General features: G+C 40.9%; 1 protein-coding gene across 1 annotated transcript in view; it reads right to left on the bottom strand.

Moving 5' to 3' along the window:
• Nucleotides 1–17,477, bottom strand: part of PI4KA (phosphatidylinositol 4-kinase alpha) — a 57,920-nt gene extending 40,443 nt beyond the window's left edge. Inside the window, exons 1-18 of the mRNA XM_039724405.1 lie at nt 17,321–17,477; nt 15,064–15,180; nt 13,837–13,930; nt 13,088–13,176; nt 12,537–12,609; nt 11,951–12,210; nt 11,200–11,269; nt 9,112–9,260; nt 8,470–8,535; nt 7,367–7,463; nt 6,786–6,977; nt 5,949–6,049; nt 5,066–5,195; nt 4,221–4,353; nt 3,348–3,443; nt 2,471–2,654; nt 1,642–1,745; nt 538–706 (exon numbers count right to left, since the gene is read on the bottom strand). Coding sequence (XP_039580339.1) covers nt 538–706; nt 1,642–1,745; nt 2,471–2,654; nt 3,348–3,443; nt 4,221–4,353; nt 5,066–5,195; nt 5,949–6,049; nt 6,786–6,977; nt 7,367–7,463; nt 8,470–8,535; nt 9,112–9,260; nt 11,200–11,269; nt 11,951–12,210; nt 12,537–12,609; nt 13,088–13,176; nt 13,837–13,930; nt 15,064–15,162 — 2,106 coding nt within the window. The 5' untranslated portion in view covers nt 15,163–15,180; nt 17,321–17,477. The remainder of the gene's footprint in view (nt 1–537; nt 707–1,641; nt 1,746–2,470; nt 2,655–3,347; nt 3,444–4,220; nt 4,354–5,065; nt 5,196–5,948; nt 6,050–6,785; nt 6,978–7,366; nt 7,464–8,469; nt 8,536–9,111; nt 9,261–11,199; nt 11,270–11,950; nt 12,211–12,536; nt 12,610–13,087; nt 13,177–13,836; nt 13,931–15,063; nt 15,181–17,320) is intronic.
• Nucleotides 17,478–17,483: the final 6 nt, after the last annotated feature.

Below are 17,483 nucleotides of genomic sequence, written 5' to 3'. Positions count from 1 at the left end.
TATTTTTGGAGGGAATAAAATAATAGCACAGAAGACACTCTAAGTGGGAGGGACAATTGGAAAAAGTCACCATAGTTTTTTTGTTAACTTCAGGACAATCCACTGCATGCGACTCACTCACAGAATACCTTTCATAACTTGTACTCTGCATTGAGTAGAATGTTCTAGTGAGAACTGCTCTTAGGATCTTCACAGTAAAGAAACACTGCCTCCTAGCTCAATCCATCTGAATTCTGTCATTTCTCCATTTGCAGAGTTGCACAGCTTTCAGTCACTGCAGCAGTTTGTCTCCTATACTGATTCCAGAGCATCCCATGTTTTCCTGCCTCTGACACCCCAGGCAGTCTCAGCTGAACTGCAGCTATTCCCTGTTTTATCTGGGACACTCCACACAATCAGTCAGGCATCCCAGAACTCACACTCCAGCCCCAGAGCACACTCTCAGGCTTAGCACAGGAAGGGTTTGCCCTGTGTATTCAGCAGAGCCACCCACATAAAGCACAGCTGCACACAATTAAAAACCAGTGCATATCTGACCTTCAGGGCTGGTCCTTTTTCACTTGCTCTCTCACTAGCTCTCTTTCCTTCGAGCCCAAGCTGAACAAACAGCTCCAGCAAGTTCATCAGCAGCTCATCCACAAGGTGCTCTACCTGGATGTTGGCAGCGATGTTGGCCAGGGCGTTAATGACTGCCAAGGAGCAGTGCCTGAGGACAAAGAACAGTTATGAGCAAGCAATTCCTCAGGTTTTATATTGTCAGTGTTTTCTTCATAATACTGACAGTAACTCTTGTAATAAGGCTACTGATGTATTTCCACCCAGTTTTTTTTCTTGCTGTTTTTATGAGCAGCATCACTTACTGACAATTGAAATGCAATTGGTATTGAAGTGAAAAACTATTTTTAAGTTGTGCCTTTGGAGGATGTTCCATTTATGATGCTGTCATGGACACAATGAAGGTACTTTAAGTACTTTCCTGTAGCAGACAAAAATTCAGCCAAGGGCAGTGTTTCTGTTTTGGGAAAGCTCTTGAGCAGAAGAATCACAACTCGTATCAGTTGTTGAAGTTGAGATGGCATTGTTAAAATATACTGACAGGAACAGTCCTCTCAGCTACTCCCATTCTGCATTGAATGGTATCCAGCTTACCCCAACTACCAACAGAGTCAGTGATAATATCTGCTTCTAGTGGGGACAACAATGTATAACTTACATACAAAGAATTAAATTGTTAATGGTTTGCATTTAATCCCTAACAAGTACCAGGATCACATTAAAAACAAACCAAACCACACTCTCAGCTTTTCTGAGCTAAGAGATTTAGTAATTAATTACAGTAATTTAGTAATTAATTACTGCAATTACAGATAACATAAGTCATCAATGTCAATTATCTCTCACTGATTCGTCACAGATGTAAAAGATATCAATGCTACCTGTAGTGAAAAGCATTTTCAGGAATCCCTGCATTTCGAAGTGCTATTATTTCTAAATGAAAGTATTTCTTTTTAACATCAGAGAACAGCATAATTTACAGCCTTGTAATAAAATCTGATACTGGGAAAAACTGAAAAACCCCAAAGCAGCACAAAGGGTATTTGATATAGTTTTCACACACTTAGGGACACAGCTAAGTGTTACCTGTATCCATGGTCCTTATAGTCTTTTGTGGCAGAGTATACAACTGAGCTTGCTTTAACACTGATTTGCTGAAATAGATTCCACACCTCACCATAAATGTATTGCTGCAAAAAAACAAAACCAAATCCCTAAGTAAAGCTTACTGAATACAACCTCTCTAAAGATCAGCTCTGTAAAATACTCCAAATATTACCAAGTTCCTCAGATAGGTGTGCAACCACAGCCTGGGCAATGGTTTCAAATTCCATGAAGCAAACAGTACAAGTGCTTTTGTGAATGTTTTTAATGGATCAAATTTTAGCAAATTTATTATGCTCTTTAATTCTGCCTTCCTGACGGAAGCAATTTTTTCAGGCTTCTGAGTTCAGGCAATTAATTGCTTTTTCAGATGCACAAATAACATTTGGAAAAAGTCAGTTAATTTTTATACGACTAAAGAAGACAATCTTCCATACTTTTAAATGTATGAACCTACAAGACTGTGAAAGTTAATTACTGATACAAAAAGAAAATACTCTCCACTTCTTTGTGATAGGCCAAGTTTAAAAACTTAGTAACTTCTGAAAACATTGAGTTTGGTGGGCTTTATAGTCTTTTTCTAAAAAAGACTCTTTATTTTCTGTGGGGATTCATCTTCTTTACAGGGACAACACTTTACACATTATCACAGTTTTTGTTGTGTGGTATCACAAAGACTGTACAAGTGTCTACCTGTAATGCAGAAAAGAGAAGCCTTAAAAGCCTTCTGCAAATGCACTAAAATATATTTCCATTTAACTAAAGGAAAGGAATCATCAACTGGCATTCTCTTGGCCAGTTCTTTCCTTACATTTCCAGTGATGACCAAACAGCCAAGCTGATCAATGATGAGTACATCAAGATGAGAAGGTGGCTGGCAAAACTTCTGCTGTAAGATCTGCAGGATGGGTTCCATCATTTTTGGGGTGTCCCTCAGTGCCACTGCAATGTGCCCTAGAGCACGAATGGTGTGGTCAGGAATCAAATGAGCTTCCCTGTTAAGGAAAAAAACCAAAAATCCCAATGTGATAAATGTAATTGTTCAACAAGTTATCAAGACCTCAGTTACATTTCAGATAAGTAAGAGCTCCTATACTAAATTTAAATATCACCAGCAGCTTTAATACTGCCACTCCATACATCCCCAGCATTAAAGGTTATACTTGCACAAGCTGATTTTCAAAATAAAAAATAACCTCTCCCAAACTCATTATTGAGGAGGTCCACACTAACCCATGAACAAACTGTTGTTCCAAAAACAACATTAAAAAAGGCAAAAATTATGGGCAAAATACTAAGACAGTTAGACCAGCTACTACAGAACCTCCCCCATGAGACTTCTTGGTTAGTGAGGCTCTCAAATGCAGAGCAAAATGCCACAAGTGACAAGATGTATCTAGCCAAAAAGGACAGCTGAAGCTTGAAGAGAAAGCATCACTCAGCTGAGAACTCAAAACTGGCTAATATTCACCAAAGATTTGCTGATTCAATCACTTAAACTGAATCCATACCTCTCAGTATGAAAATGGGGCCAGCTCTGCAAAGACTTGGCATGGGAAGATCTTGACCCCGTGCACAAGCCCATTAATCTCAGTAACATTTAATTCTAAAATAATGCTGCCAGTACTTAGAATAAGTCTCAGATTCATTGAGTGAAGGAAAAATTGGTTTTATGACTGACAACTTACTTATCATTCTCCTGAGAGATGTACAGACGGTTGGATAAACTGGCAAGAAAGGCCTCAACAATCACTGAATCTATAGTCAAGCCAGCTTTCAAGCACCTGCAGTAACAATGGACAGAAAAAGCATAATGCATCAATTAAACATATCAATTTTAACTACTGTAAGTTCATGCCATCTATATATAAGGGGAACAGGTTCATACTGAAGAGTAAGAACTGATTGCCAAGGAACACTGCACATACATTTAAAAAAATGAGCAGTTTCTACTTCTGCTTTCTCCAGAAACAATAATGATCAGAATATACAGTAAGGTAAATTCAGAATCCAATGCTTTGAAACTTTAATTGCTTGCCTCCATAGTCACCAACTATGTCTTCCCTCTAGCTCTCTGCAGCTGTCTAAAAGGGAAGAATAATCACTGCCCACACGAGTGTGTGACAACCCTTCTGTTACACAAGGCTCAGTCAATGTGACAACCTAAGCTAAAAACAAAAAAAAACCTACTGAATATCTACAAAAACACCTACCTGCTGAAAATGGTAACTAGAAGACATGGAAGCAAAACAGTAAGAGTGAATTATTATTTTACAGTTAGGACATAAACAGAACCAAGAGATGCCTGAAGGAAAACGAAGTCATGACCAAACAAGGCACAAAGACTTCATGGCAGCACAGAGCAGAACCTTCTAAATGGGCACTGTGCTTTTCTGTCAGGGAAATAGCACGTGTTCAGCATGGTACCAGGGAAAGAGCATGTGTTCAGCATGGTACCAGGGAAAGAGCATGTGTTCAGCATGGTACCAGGGAAAGAGCACGTGTTCAGCATGGTACCAGGGAAAGAGCACGTGTTCAGCATGGTGCCAGCCCCCTCTCACCTGCAGATGTTGTCTATGGCAATGTCACGCAGCTGCTCATACATGGATGGCTGACCTTTCTTGCCAGACATTACACTTAGAGTGGACTCTGAATGCTCGTTGGTGACACTAATCTTTATGTCATTTCCACCTACTAAGAACACAGGAATACAGAAATCAACACCACTTGATGAGCTATACAAGTCATTATTGCATTTGTCTATTCCTAAATCATTATTCCTAAATTTAGCCACTTACCCCTTTACTGTTTTGCTCTAGCATTACAATACTGCTTTTGCATTGATTTGAATTGAACATTTTTCTTCTGGAAATCATCACTCAGTATTAAAATCTAAAAACAACAACAAAAACCTGCCAAATGCCAAGACAGTCACGTGGCTGGAGCAGAGGATGGGCATGGGGAGTGTGAGGAACGTGACCTCGTTCACTCTGGAGAAGAAGCAGCTTTGGGCAGAGCCAGTGGCTGCCTCCCAAGCTGCAAAGTAGGCTACAGGGCAGACAAGCAGCCTTTGTAGGAGAATTAGACACAACAGCCTCAACTCGAAACAAGGGAGGCTCCAACTGGGTATGTGATTCTTTTCCCTCACTGTGAGGATAATTATGCACTGGCTCTGGCTGCAGTCTCTCTCAAGACAGAAGTGCTCAGTGTCAGCAGAAGAGACACAGCAGTTCTGCTGCTTACCCTTAGATACACTCCTACCAGAATTTCATTTGTTTCCCTCCTCCCTATATCCAAACAAACAATTACACAATTCCATCTCCATTTCCACCTACAGCTGCATCACCACAAAATACCAAAATGTATGGAAAACAAACATTCTGGAGCATAGGCTTTCCTCTTTCACCTGTGTGATACTGGCTGTGGTATTTGTAGAGTTTCACAAGCACTGGGGAAGGTATCACAAGGAAGTCTCTCAATGATGGATTGACAGAATGAACCACAACAGGGAACCTCTCACACAAACGACCCAGACCCTAAAAAGGGAAAGAAAATTCAAAAACCAAGCCAAAACCAACAAAACATAGCTTTAGAATAAAACAGCACTATTTTTATTTCAGCTACAAGCTCGCAACTTCAGCTCAATACAAACAAACAGAAAACAAAACAAATCCTACACAGTTTTGAGAGGTTCATTTTTTAGAAGATTTGGATATTTTAAGCCTCTAACTGTTTTAGGTTATTCTAGAGTGTATCATATACCACTCAAGCCTTGCTGCTCTCTTCCTGGGTGTTTTCACAGGAGTTCCATGAAATGAGCTGCACTCTCCAAAAATAAAGGTACTGTACAAGTGCCAACATTTAGAGGAACACGATAACTTACAACTCATGTGGTGAAAAACACAACATTTGTAAGACTGGATAAGTGCCCAATAAGAAGACAAAAATTAGAATAACCAAGACTTAATCCAAAACCTCAGTGACCTGCCAGTCCCAATAGTGCATTACACAAACAATTAAAATAAGAAGCTAAATAGTCCAAACTTTAAATCCTGGTTAAAAACCCCTCATGAATATTATTCTTCAAGAAACAGCTGAGCTAAGAAAATTCTAAAAGCAGTTCCTAGTTTTCACACCATATCTCTAAAATCCAAATACAGAACACAGTGATGTAAAGTAATAAAAAGAGCAGATAAAGTGTTCTAGCAACCCATAAAACTCCCCAAATTCTCATTCACTGGTACAGTGAGTAACTGCAGTAATTAATTACAAATACTGTAAAGACAGACCTGCAAACAGCAAATTAGCAGAGGCAAGTGAGCAATTATGACTTTGCTTGAGGTTTTTGACTGCAGCTTCTCTGATAACTTGATGCACAGGTTTTCTGCACCTTAAATAAAAAATACAACAGAAAAGAAAATTATTTTGTTATTAGGCCATACACAACCCAATCCTTACTGGAATTTTTAAAATAGCTTTTTAAAATAGCTTTGAAAATTTATAAGCTTCAATCTTGTGGTATAAGATTTAGGGCTGCTTCTGCAAAAACAGTTTTAGAAATCTAGCACCTGCACCAAACAGCTCTGTCAAACACTGTGACTGAAAGAATGATAGTACTTAAAGCTGATTTTGAACATACTTCATACTGAACAGAAATTAAATATTGCAATGTCCAAAGGGAAAAAAATCCTCCACATATTCAGCAGAGGTAAGATTTATACAACAAGAAAGAAAATAGAGGAAAAGTAAGAAAGAGCTTCCCAGTCCTGCTAGCTAGCAATGAGGAAAAAACATTTTCTTTAAAAGAATCACTGAGAAATATTTATGATATTAAGAGCAATAAATAAAGCAGAAACTAGAAAACAAATAGCTGCATGCAATTCAGCATTTATAGCATCCCCTGGAGATAAGTAATAGGAAGTTTCTGTTCCCATTTCTATAAAGAGATGTCCTTCTACCCAACCAGCTAATCTGACAACCTTTTGGTGGAAGTTTTACCCTTGTATTCTAAAAGCACAAAGTATTCCACTGAAATTTAGCATTTCTCTGAGCACCATCTACTCTGTATTTCTACAGCTTAGAACACAATGAACAGACACTGCAGAGACCAAGGAGCATTTTTTTACTTTGCTCATCTTTCACAGCCCACACCATGAGATCCACGCAGGCGGCGTTGGCCTGGCAGCGCAGCTTTAACGGGCTCAGCTCGTTGTGCAGCCGATCCATATCGTGGAGGATTTTCTGCAGCTCTGACTGGCTGCTGTTGAATTGCTCCAGCACAAAATCATGGATTTCCTTCACAAATGAGTTGGGAAGGTCTAAAGAAAGAAAAGGAAACAACATTATACTGGAAGGATGGAAGTCAGTGAAGTAGAGTAACAGTATTTATAAAAGTCATTGCTATATTACAAATTATACTATTTAATCAAGTTTATGTCCTGTCTAAAAGATAAATATAGCAAAGTCCATCAGTCAACAGACAATTCAAATGCCACCTATTAATCCTTTTAATAGTGGGTGGCCAAAACATTTTTTTCTACTTTCATAGCATGTTTTTAATATGTAAACACTTCAAAATACAAATTTAATACCAGAGGCAGAATACCCAGGAAATACACACCAAATGTTCAAGCAGTCAATACAAAGCAGATGATGCTTGTGATCCTAATTATAATGAAGGATAAATAAAAATAAATAAATACTATACCTTTCATATAGTATAGTGTGTCTCTCAGCATTTTAAACTGAGCAAGGTAAAGAGGGTCACTGAAGGTTTTGTAATGGAGATCTGTACTACAACTCATCTGAAAAACAAAAGAAGCAATCTGCTAGATTCAAAAGGAAGTATTTTCCATTATACAAATAAGTAAATCTCACTCTACCTCCACAATGTAAACAAGCATATAAAACAGGTACAAGAAGCAACCTCACAGCTTTCCCCCCTCTACTTTTAATAAAAGTACAGCCATTCAATGCATTAAACAAAATTCAGTCACTGTTTGATTTCAAGAGCACGTCTGTTTCTCTAACAATGGGGCTAAAAAGAAAAAAGAAAAAAAAAGGGGGGGGCACTCAAAGCTCTCACTTTACTGAGATGGCAAAAAGAGAGGCTGAAGTTGTCTCCACTCAGGCCTACATTCTGAACAAGGCAGTGCTCGATGGGAGGCTGAGAGCAAAGCAGAGTCATTTCTGCTTGCATTTCAGCACACACCCCTTTCACCACGGCTTTATGCCCTGAGGAAATGAGGCAAACTCCATAAAATGTGGTGGAGGCTGTGACAGAACTGCACCCAGGGGAAGGGAGAAGAAGAAACAAATCCTTGTTCTGAAACGAGGGCTCACAGACCTAAAGAACCAAATCTGCCACCTCTGAGACTCCATGAGCTACAACACTGACAAACTCATAGAAATGGCACCTAAAAGAGCAGCAGTGATTTCCAAGCCACAAACTGAAAACAACCAATGCATTTCATATTTGTGAAAAAAGACAATGTCACTGCAATACGCAAGCAAGACCTTTGTCTACAGTAAACCAGTTTTGGGCAACCAATGATGTAATTTATTAGGACAACAGAGCTAATGTAGGAAAATAACTATTTTCGCCTATTTTAATGAACAGTATCACCCCCCTTTACCATTTTTACACAGTCCAAGGCTAGATTTAAACCACTGAAAGAACTGCTCAGAAAGGAAATTAGTATCATTTTGCAAAGAGAAGGTATACCTTACACAGGTAAAATACTAATTTTGCAAGTAATAAGGCAAAAAATGAAGTACTAAAGTCATTAAAGGAAGAAGGTAAAACCATACCTCTGCAACTTCAGCTAAAACTGCATCTAAGGTCTTCAGAAGAGAATCCTCAACGATCTGCTTTACCTGTGGAGGAAAAAAAGCCAAACTAAAACAGGATGTTTCCTGTTAGTGACTCTAGATAGGAGCAGAATATAATTGAATAAAATTGCTTATGCACAGAAAACACAAGTCACTTCACTATGAAGCCTCAGATGAAATTAAGGCTGCAACAAGAACACTTGAGCCTCTCTGCTGTTCCAGAATAGCTGCTGCCAGAAGCAGACAGGGCCGGCAGCTTCTGTCACTTATATGAATTCCCAGCAAAACCTTCAGGAAGTCTCACTCTCACAGCAAAACCCAATCTTCTATTTCAGCAACTAGCAGTATGCAGGTTATACCAGAACAAGTGGTTGGCAAGACTCAAGCAGGAAGCAGCTGACAAACTTACTTGATTTTCCAAATTCTGCATGGTTATTATGAGAGCTTTCCAGAACGCTACTGAAGCATGACATTAAAAGCCATAAAAAATAAAATTACACAAAGCTTGAGAGACAAAGACTGTCGTTTTCCTTGCAGTTCTAAAAGCTTAAATTGCATCTATTTCTAGCAAATATCTAGAATGCAGTGTCACTGCAGTCTTCATAAGGAGCCATCACATACCATGTTCAACAGCTGCCAGAGCGTTTCCAGTGGGATGTTAAACTCTTTATTGTTAATACCATTGAAGAGAGGAGAAACTGAAAAGCTGGAGCTGATTGTGGAGAAGTAATAATCAGGATCTAGTGCACTCCCATCAGGAAGATATGAACCTGATCAGAAAAAAATAATGGAAATCCAAGTTTGAAGAGAGAAACGATATTAACTGTCTTTAATGGAAGCATTTAGCCACTACAAAAGAGTTTTTTCTAACAGTCTTTAGCTTGCCAGAGGTACATTTCAGCTCATCCACTGGTAAATAAAGACAGAAAACTATGATACAATTGTCATTAGAAGCTTACTATCATAACAGAGAATTTATTACAATAACTTGTGTCCATGTCAGAGGTACTTCTGACAAACCTTCCCACACTATTGATGTGCATCTACCTGAAAACATTTGTAAATGCCCCTTAGATCAGAAGCACAGAGATGTAAAGAACAGGTTAAGTCAAAACTATCCTGCAAGGTTTTTCCCTGTATTAGATTAAATGAACACATGGCACAGTGCTCATCTTAGAATAGGCACCAATTCACCACAGCAATTTCAAAGCAAAGAGAATCAAATTATTTTTCAGATTCAAGTACTCTATTAAGCAAACAACTTGCTCAGCAAACTGCTCCTGTCTCTGTTTCCCCTTGAGAAATTACATCTCATGCCTTTCTGAAGTGCTCAGCTGGCTGTGCTAGAGTAATGTTCTTGTGATTAACAGGCTTTTAAGTAAGACTATTTATTGACAACAAAAAAAAGGTCCTCAGTTCTTTTTTTTTTTTAGCTGTTAGCCTTGACCAGAATAAAACCAAGGTCACTACTCATCCTCTTCAGAAGGCAAGACTATCACAAACTATATCAACAGAAGCAATCCAAGAACTGACTGTAGCTGAAATATTTGGTAGAAGTTAGTATTGAAAATAAAATCCTGACTGGAATAATCATAACTCTACCAGAGAGACAATTAAAATAATCCAAAGGATTTTACAAAGTTGTCCACCTAAAGATTTAAGATTAATTCTGTTCTACTACAATAGTATCTCTCTAACCCACAACCTCTGGGTTTTGTTTATTTTTTTTCATTCAAACCATGAAGACCACAACATTGAAGAATACATTGGTTCAACACAGTAGACAGAAGATAAACAGCTCTTTCCTACTTTGCAATTTAAGAATGACTCTGTAATCCCATTATATGACTGAGGAAGAGATGCCTCTAGAAACAGCAATGTGAAGAAGAAAGGAAAGCAATGTGGAAGAAATTAAAGCCAGAGCTTGAGAGAGGGGAATGGCCCTGAAACAGAGAAAGGCCAAACTGTTAAAAACCTGAAAGGGCCAGACAAAACCAGAGACACCAAAACAGCTCAGATGCAAAGCTGGTCCTCCACATGATTCATGAGTTTATTTTTAAGCCCTCCTTTGACTTAGAACTCACAGATGGAGCTCTACCACAGCTCAGGAGTTAAGAGTTTTCATGTAAATTCATAAAACTTTCTCAGGTTTTGGCCTTTTATGATACAGTAACCAATGCACACTACTGAACGCTCCACTTCAATGTCTTCTTTAGTATTTCTTGCTCCAGAAAATTACTGGGTCTTCCACAATGGCCCACATCACACTCACTCCAAATGGAGCAGTTGTTTTGGATTTATACAATGTGCCACAAGCCTCAAAATTCCAGACCCTAGATCAACAATGTAGTTGTCTACTGAAGCACAATATTAACTCTTGTTCCTCAAAGTTACTCAGCCTAATCTCCTGAAATCTTTCTGGCCTAGTTGAATTAAGCTCTTCAGTACTAGGCACTGCCTAACAGGAAGGGAATCAAGAAACAAGTGAAAAACAACCAAGCCAGGAAATTACTGCTGTTAATAATTACTTCCTACGGTCTTTAAACCACAATTTAAAAAAAAATCCTAGCCAGCATGTGCCACTGAATTCCTATAAGGTTCTGACTGATTCTAAAAGGTAGAGGAAGGGGTCAAAAAGTTTTTTGTTTTAAATTTTCTATAAATAGCAACAAAACCCCAAATCACAGACTGTTCCTTAAGGTAATCTACCTTCAAAGTAATGAATTGCAGCAGGTCCTCCAGGAGAACTGGGAGCAGGAAACCCACGTTCAGGACTAACCTGAAACATTGCACAAAAGCTGTATTTTAGAAAACATTGATAAAACATTTAAAAACCTGTCAGGGAATAGTTTGCACACTTTAAAATGAAACACAGCTTCAAGCAAAACTAACAGGAACTACATATTGCTGGGTCTAACAGCTCAACTGCAGCCAAAAAAGGGAAGTTAAAAAATGCCAGTTCAGTGCTTTTGACTAAAGGGAAGAGATCAGAGTGATAACTCCTCTACTGTAGGAAACTATGCCAGTAATAATCTGTAGTTTCAAACCACCATCTGAATCCAGTCTTGCCCCAAGACAATGAACATCCACAGCTCCTAGTGAAACCAGGAAGAGCTCCTGTATCCTCTCGTGAAAGCTTCAGCCATTAAGTGCAGCTTCCCAATTTTACTGATATACATTACAATGCCTTTTAATGATAATAACACAAGGAATGGGATTTGTCAAATGCCCCATGTAAAGACTTACTAGTACAGCTGCTACTATAATTGTCATTGCTTGTTCTGTAATTCAGAAACTACAAAACTGTTTTGAAACTCAGCTGTGGAACCACAATAAAGCCATTTGTATCTGCTCAAACAATGTGTTAAGAGACTCTGCATATCCAGGCTTAAGTCTTAACTCCACTGAGACCAAGAAATCATCTCAGCGCTGGCTCCAACACAGAGCAAGTCATACAAACCTGTGTGATGCTGCATACACTGCTAGCCTTTCTCTTCAGTGATCCTTCCTGGCAAACAGTGAGCAGAGAACTGGGAAGAATTGATCTGAAATCATTAAAGGATCGACGGCGAATTCCTTCGAGCTCTTCTGGAACTCTCAGGGAATGTGGGGGAATTTTAGGAAAAAGCTTTGAAAGGAGAGCCTCCTCTGAATTGCTGTAGCGACCAAAGGCTCGAGAAATTCCTATCAGGCAGGGCACTGCATACTTGCATAAATACTCTGGAAAAGAAAAGCACAGTATCAGCAAATAACAGTAACTTAAAACTTCCTCTTCATGCTTTTGCTACCACTTTACTAAACTGTTTCAGCCTAAAGCGCTTTACAACAACTGATTTGTACAAGCAGAGGAAAAACCATGAAAGCATCACAAATTAATACAATTCTGCTTCTGTATTTTCCAGTCAGCAACAAACAGAACAGAGAAGTGCTAACGGAAGCTGAAAGACAAAACTCACTTTTCAGGATTGATCCTGATAACCAGCAAACACACACAAGAGTAGTTCAGAGGACAGGAGTTACAAATACAGTAACAATTTTATCACTACCTTTATCGTGCATTTGTGGTGTCTGGCACATTCCCAACAGGAACTGCATTACTTGTAGGACTGTATCCAAGATCTAAAGTCATCAAGACAGACATACAAAAATATCTTTTGGTAAAGAGATATCATTATCTTACACCAGATCATTAAAACAAATGAAACTTGTAAACATTAGCGTAAGCACCTCTGTGAAGATTTCTTAATGTTGTGTGACTAAAAGATTACACTGCCCTCACTCAGGTTACAGAGCTTCTCCTGTAAAGTCTGCAGTGAGCTGCAAGTACTACACAATGAAACTGCAGCACTCCCAACCTCAGTACCAAAACTGGAATTTTAAAACTCTCACCTCAGCAACTGACACCCAAAAGTAACTGCACACCTATGAGTATCCTGTAGGTACTTGACTATTAACACAAGCAAATTAAAGCATCAGTGCACATGCTAAAGCAATCAGCCCCTTGGGGACAGGGAGCAGCTGTGCTCTTCTCCAGACATTTGTGAGGATCACAGCACTGGAGATCTGGGTAATCCAACAGCACAAGCTTGAACTCCACCTGCTCTCGGAAAGATGCATCTCTGTAAGCCACGTCAGATAACAAGGTCACTAAGCAGAAGCTGAAGTTTTCTGCCACTGGAAGCACACCTGCAAAGCAATGGAGAGAAAATCAGCCACTTAAGCCTTGTTAGAGAGAACCACCATAGAAAGAGCAAACTATAATAAAGCAAGAAGACCCAAGTGACTCCCATGTCATAAAGCCCTGAGGCAGACTGTAGATGAAAATAGTATCACATACAAAATTTGGAAGCACTCCAACCATCATAATTTCAACATAAATGTTAAAAGAAAAATCAGAATTAAAAACCTTCCCAGGCTTTCAACTTATCAGAAATAAACCTTAATTATATAATACTGTATGGAAGTATTCTTACATTAAGGGAGCAAAGAACGAAGTGGTTTAAACAGCAACTAAGCATCAAAGCTAAAAGTAGAGCAACAAATCTCATGTTCCACTCTCCTACTCCAGCTACTACACAATCTTCTCCAGTTTAGTAACAAAATATATTGAACACAGAACTATTTGGAAAGTGCAATTCATCAAAAGCAGCAAAGCAGGAAAACAGGGATCTATTCGACTTCCTTTGGCTTCTAAACAAAATCAATATTAAAAGCTTTCAAGCCAGGAGCTAAGTAAGACCATAGCAGGACTTCTCCCCTCCCCTTGACCCATGTCCTGAACAACCTTTGCTATGTCTGTCTCCTGGCTGGCATTCCATGACAAAGATCAAAAAATCCCAACATCACCTCTGCCTTTCCGTGCATTGCTTTCTTCTATCCACTGGACTTTGGGAAGGCCCTTCAGGAGTCGCAGAAGGTAAGGAACCACATGCTCCTTGTGCTAAAGAAGAAAATATTCTGTTTAAAATGGAGAAAAACAGCTGAACCATATAATCTTAAGATACTTTAGAGATACAGTAAAATTACATTAGCACACACAGAACTTGCTTCTAGTGATTACTCCACAGGCTTCTTGACTATTGCAAAACCGATTTCAAAACAAGCAAATGAAAGTAACCCAATTCAGCGCCTTAAATCTGAGCTTTTCACTCCAGGCAACAGTTCATTCTCTGTACAAGTTGGAAAAGAAAGCTCCAGGACAGTACCTAACCCCAAACACTTTATTAATTGACAGCAAGCTCCCAAAATAAATCTAAGACAGCTAGAAATTCAGAGTGCCACTGCCAGTTCAGTACATGTGACACATCCCAGGGCCTTACACAAGCCACTTAATGCATCCATGTAACACTTCAGCTCCCTCGCCTGCAAATCAAAGCACAGCACAGCTGCTTTATAAAAAAACCCAACCAAACACAAAAAAAGAAAAAAGAACAATGTCAATAATATCCATGCAAGCTGTACCATAGCACATGGGTGCTAAATAGGAGGCAATTCAGGCCGGATGCAAACCTTAGCAACATGAAAGAATTTAAAGTGAGGTCTAATAGCACTGGACCTGGGGCTCTGTCCACGCTTCCCCTCCTCTACACAGAACAATACCAGCCCCAGCAGGCACAGGGAAGAGAACCAGCTTGTGCTGGCCCTGCTGGCAGACACAGAAGGGATGCTTGTGTACAATGCAGCCTGTGTGCCCTGAATGTCTGTTTATCCTGGCATGAAAGGGCCTATTGCAAACCTGGCCTTCAGGAGTGCATCGGAGCATCCCTGTCAGTCAGGAGCACGTGGGGAACAACATGCAGTGACACATCTGGTTTGTGTAAATCCTCCTGAATACTCTTTCCTTTCTCTGCTTAAGCCATGATGACCAGAACACACAGCAGCAGTTTGGCTGTGGCAGTGCTTATCACACTTATCAGTATTTCCTTGCTCTCCTGACAGCATCCATCCCTTACCTCTGATCTTTTTATCTACTTTTATGAAGAGCAAATACCAACTCTTCGTTCATTGAACAACTAAACTTGAATTAATCCAAGATCTTTGAAGGTAAATAGGTAGCCTAAGTGGGAAAAATACCTGAAGGTCAGATTCAATTAGGAAGATTCCTAAAGCAATAACAGCATCCCTGCGGCGTTCATCCAACTGGAAAATCCCATGGAAATCCACTGGACACATACAGAGCAGCTTTTGTACCTGAAAAACAGCAGAGGGAAGGAACAGTGGAACAAGACTGGAAACCAAACTGAAGCTTGTTTGAAGGGCACAGTGGTCTCTCCACCTTCTGGAATATATCTGGCAATGTTACCTTCCTTCAGTCATCAATCTCAGTGAGAACATCCAAGGGCCAGGAAAGAGTGAGGAATGACAGAAACCAGAAAAAGGCAGAAAAATCTCAAGTAGATGTCAAACATTTTTACTACAACGTCGGTCAACTTAAAGATTTTCTTCAGCACTTGATCAAAGTGCTGAAGTAGAATAAAGCCTTCGTTCCACTACTTCACTTTTAGATGTGCAGGAAATGAGCAGCAGGCACTTTCATTATATTTACTTAATTTCTGCAAAAAAAATAGGTGGATGGAGCTTTAATTACAGCTGCACCAATGCCTACTTCACTTTTAGATGTGCAGGAAATGAGCAGCAGGCACTTTCATTATATTTACTCAATTTCTGCAAACAAAAAATAGGTGGATGAAGCTTTAATTACATCTGCACCAATGCCCCCTACATATACAGCACTGAACAATATAACTGTTGCCAACCTGTGTATGACTCCTGCTCAAATCCTTTCAACATAACAGATTAAGTATTCAGAATTCATATTTTCACACTATTCACCTATTACTTCACTCCATACTTAACAAACACACATTTAAAGAATACATCAAACATTGCAAATACTTTGCTCTTCTACAGAATTGTTAACAAGTGGGAATTGCAACAAGCATGTGGTCTTTTTTACAAATTTCCTTGATGTTAATATTCCTTAATGTTAATTGTTTCCTTAATGTCAATAAATACTATCTAGAAAGGCCCTCTGTAATAAATAACTATGTTTGACTCACCTATGTTTGAATGCCAAGTCACTTCCTATTTAGATAACTCTCTGAACATCCCACCTTGAAATTTCTAAAGCAAGAAACAAAATCCCTAGAGGATTAAAAAAACTGACTGGATGCTCAGTGGAATTCAAGGTTCTGGTCCTTCAGCTGCCAGACCTCCTAATTTCCAGACCTGTAGTACAACGCAGATAATCCTCTTGCTCACTAGAAAATACAGCAGAGGAAATACGAACTTTGGAAGATGACTGCTGATACATGTGTTCCACATCAGGTTACATGTGCAATAACATGAGTGAGCAACGCTGGCTAGATATGAGCTGTTACTGTAATTGAACTGCTGTATTCTGTCAAATTGGAAAAAAAAAAAATCCCTGGATATTTGTGAACCAACAGCAGGGCACAGAAAAATTATTCACCGTTGGCTGCCACACCAGTGGAACATTTCCAGAACAAGAAATAAGAAAAGAAGGCTGCAACAGCGGGCCCACAACAAGCACTATAGTTTTTATCAGCACAGAGCGGTGCTTTTTTCAGCTATTTAGTCACAACTGCTGCCTGACACAATCCTGACATGCTGTCACTCGGTGCCCAGTCCCAGCACACCCGGCTGTCCATCCCTGCGAGCAGCGGCACTGCCCGGGGAGCGGGGCAGCCCCGCGGGGGCACTGCCCGCACCGGGAGCCCCGCGGGGGCACGGCCCGCACCGGGAGCCCGCGCTTCTCCTTCTGCACAGCTTCATCTCACCCGCATTTCACCCGGCACTGATTGCCTCGCCTGGATTTAACCTGATACACGGAGGAAAGCCAGCCCTAATTAGGTTGAGACTAATTATCCCCACAAGACTCTATTCCACAGACTTGGGGGCGACGCAGCAAGACGCAGTTCCTCGCCCCGAGGGCGCGCTGCTGACGGGGATTTCTGGGTCAGGCTGGCCCACAAGAGCATCCCCGAGGCCCGGCTGCCCGAAGGCAGGGCCGGGCTGACAGAAGCCCCTCAGAGCCCGCAGCCGGCCCCGCCCAAGGCATCTCCCGGCCCCCATCCCGCTTCCCACGCGTGACAGCGCCGAGGGGCGGCCGGACCGCCCCCCGGGGCACGAACAGCGCGCAGCGGGGCACGGACGGCGCCGAGCGGGCTGCCCGCGAGCCCCCGCACACAGCGGCCGCTCCCGCCGCGGCACGGCCCCCCGGCACACGCGGATCCCCGCGGGACAGCCCCGCAGCCTGCGCGCAGCGGCGCCCCACGCGTGACGGCCGCTCCTCACCGCCGCCCCTCACCTTCTCCAGAGGCGCCGGGCTCTGCACCGCCAGCGACCGCGCCAGCGACAGCACCGTGTTGAAGTAGAAGCCGCGCGCGCTGGCCGCGCTGCTCCCGCGTCCCGCAGGGCCCGCGGAGGGAGCCGCGGCGGTCCCGGCCGTGGCAGCCGCCGTCCCGACCGCC

Source organism: Passer montanus, unplaced genomic scaffold, assembly GCF_014805655.1.
Source record: "Passer montanus isolate IOZ18808 unplaced genomic scaffold, ASM1480565v1 scaffold53, whole genome shotgun sequence".
Classification (NCBI taxonomy): Eukaryota; Metazoa; Chordata; class Aves; order Passeriformes; family Passeridae; genus Passer; species Passer montanus.
The sequence above is the reverse complement of the archived record's forward strand: the minus strand, read 5'-3'. Positions and strand labels throughout refer to the sequence as shown.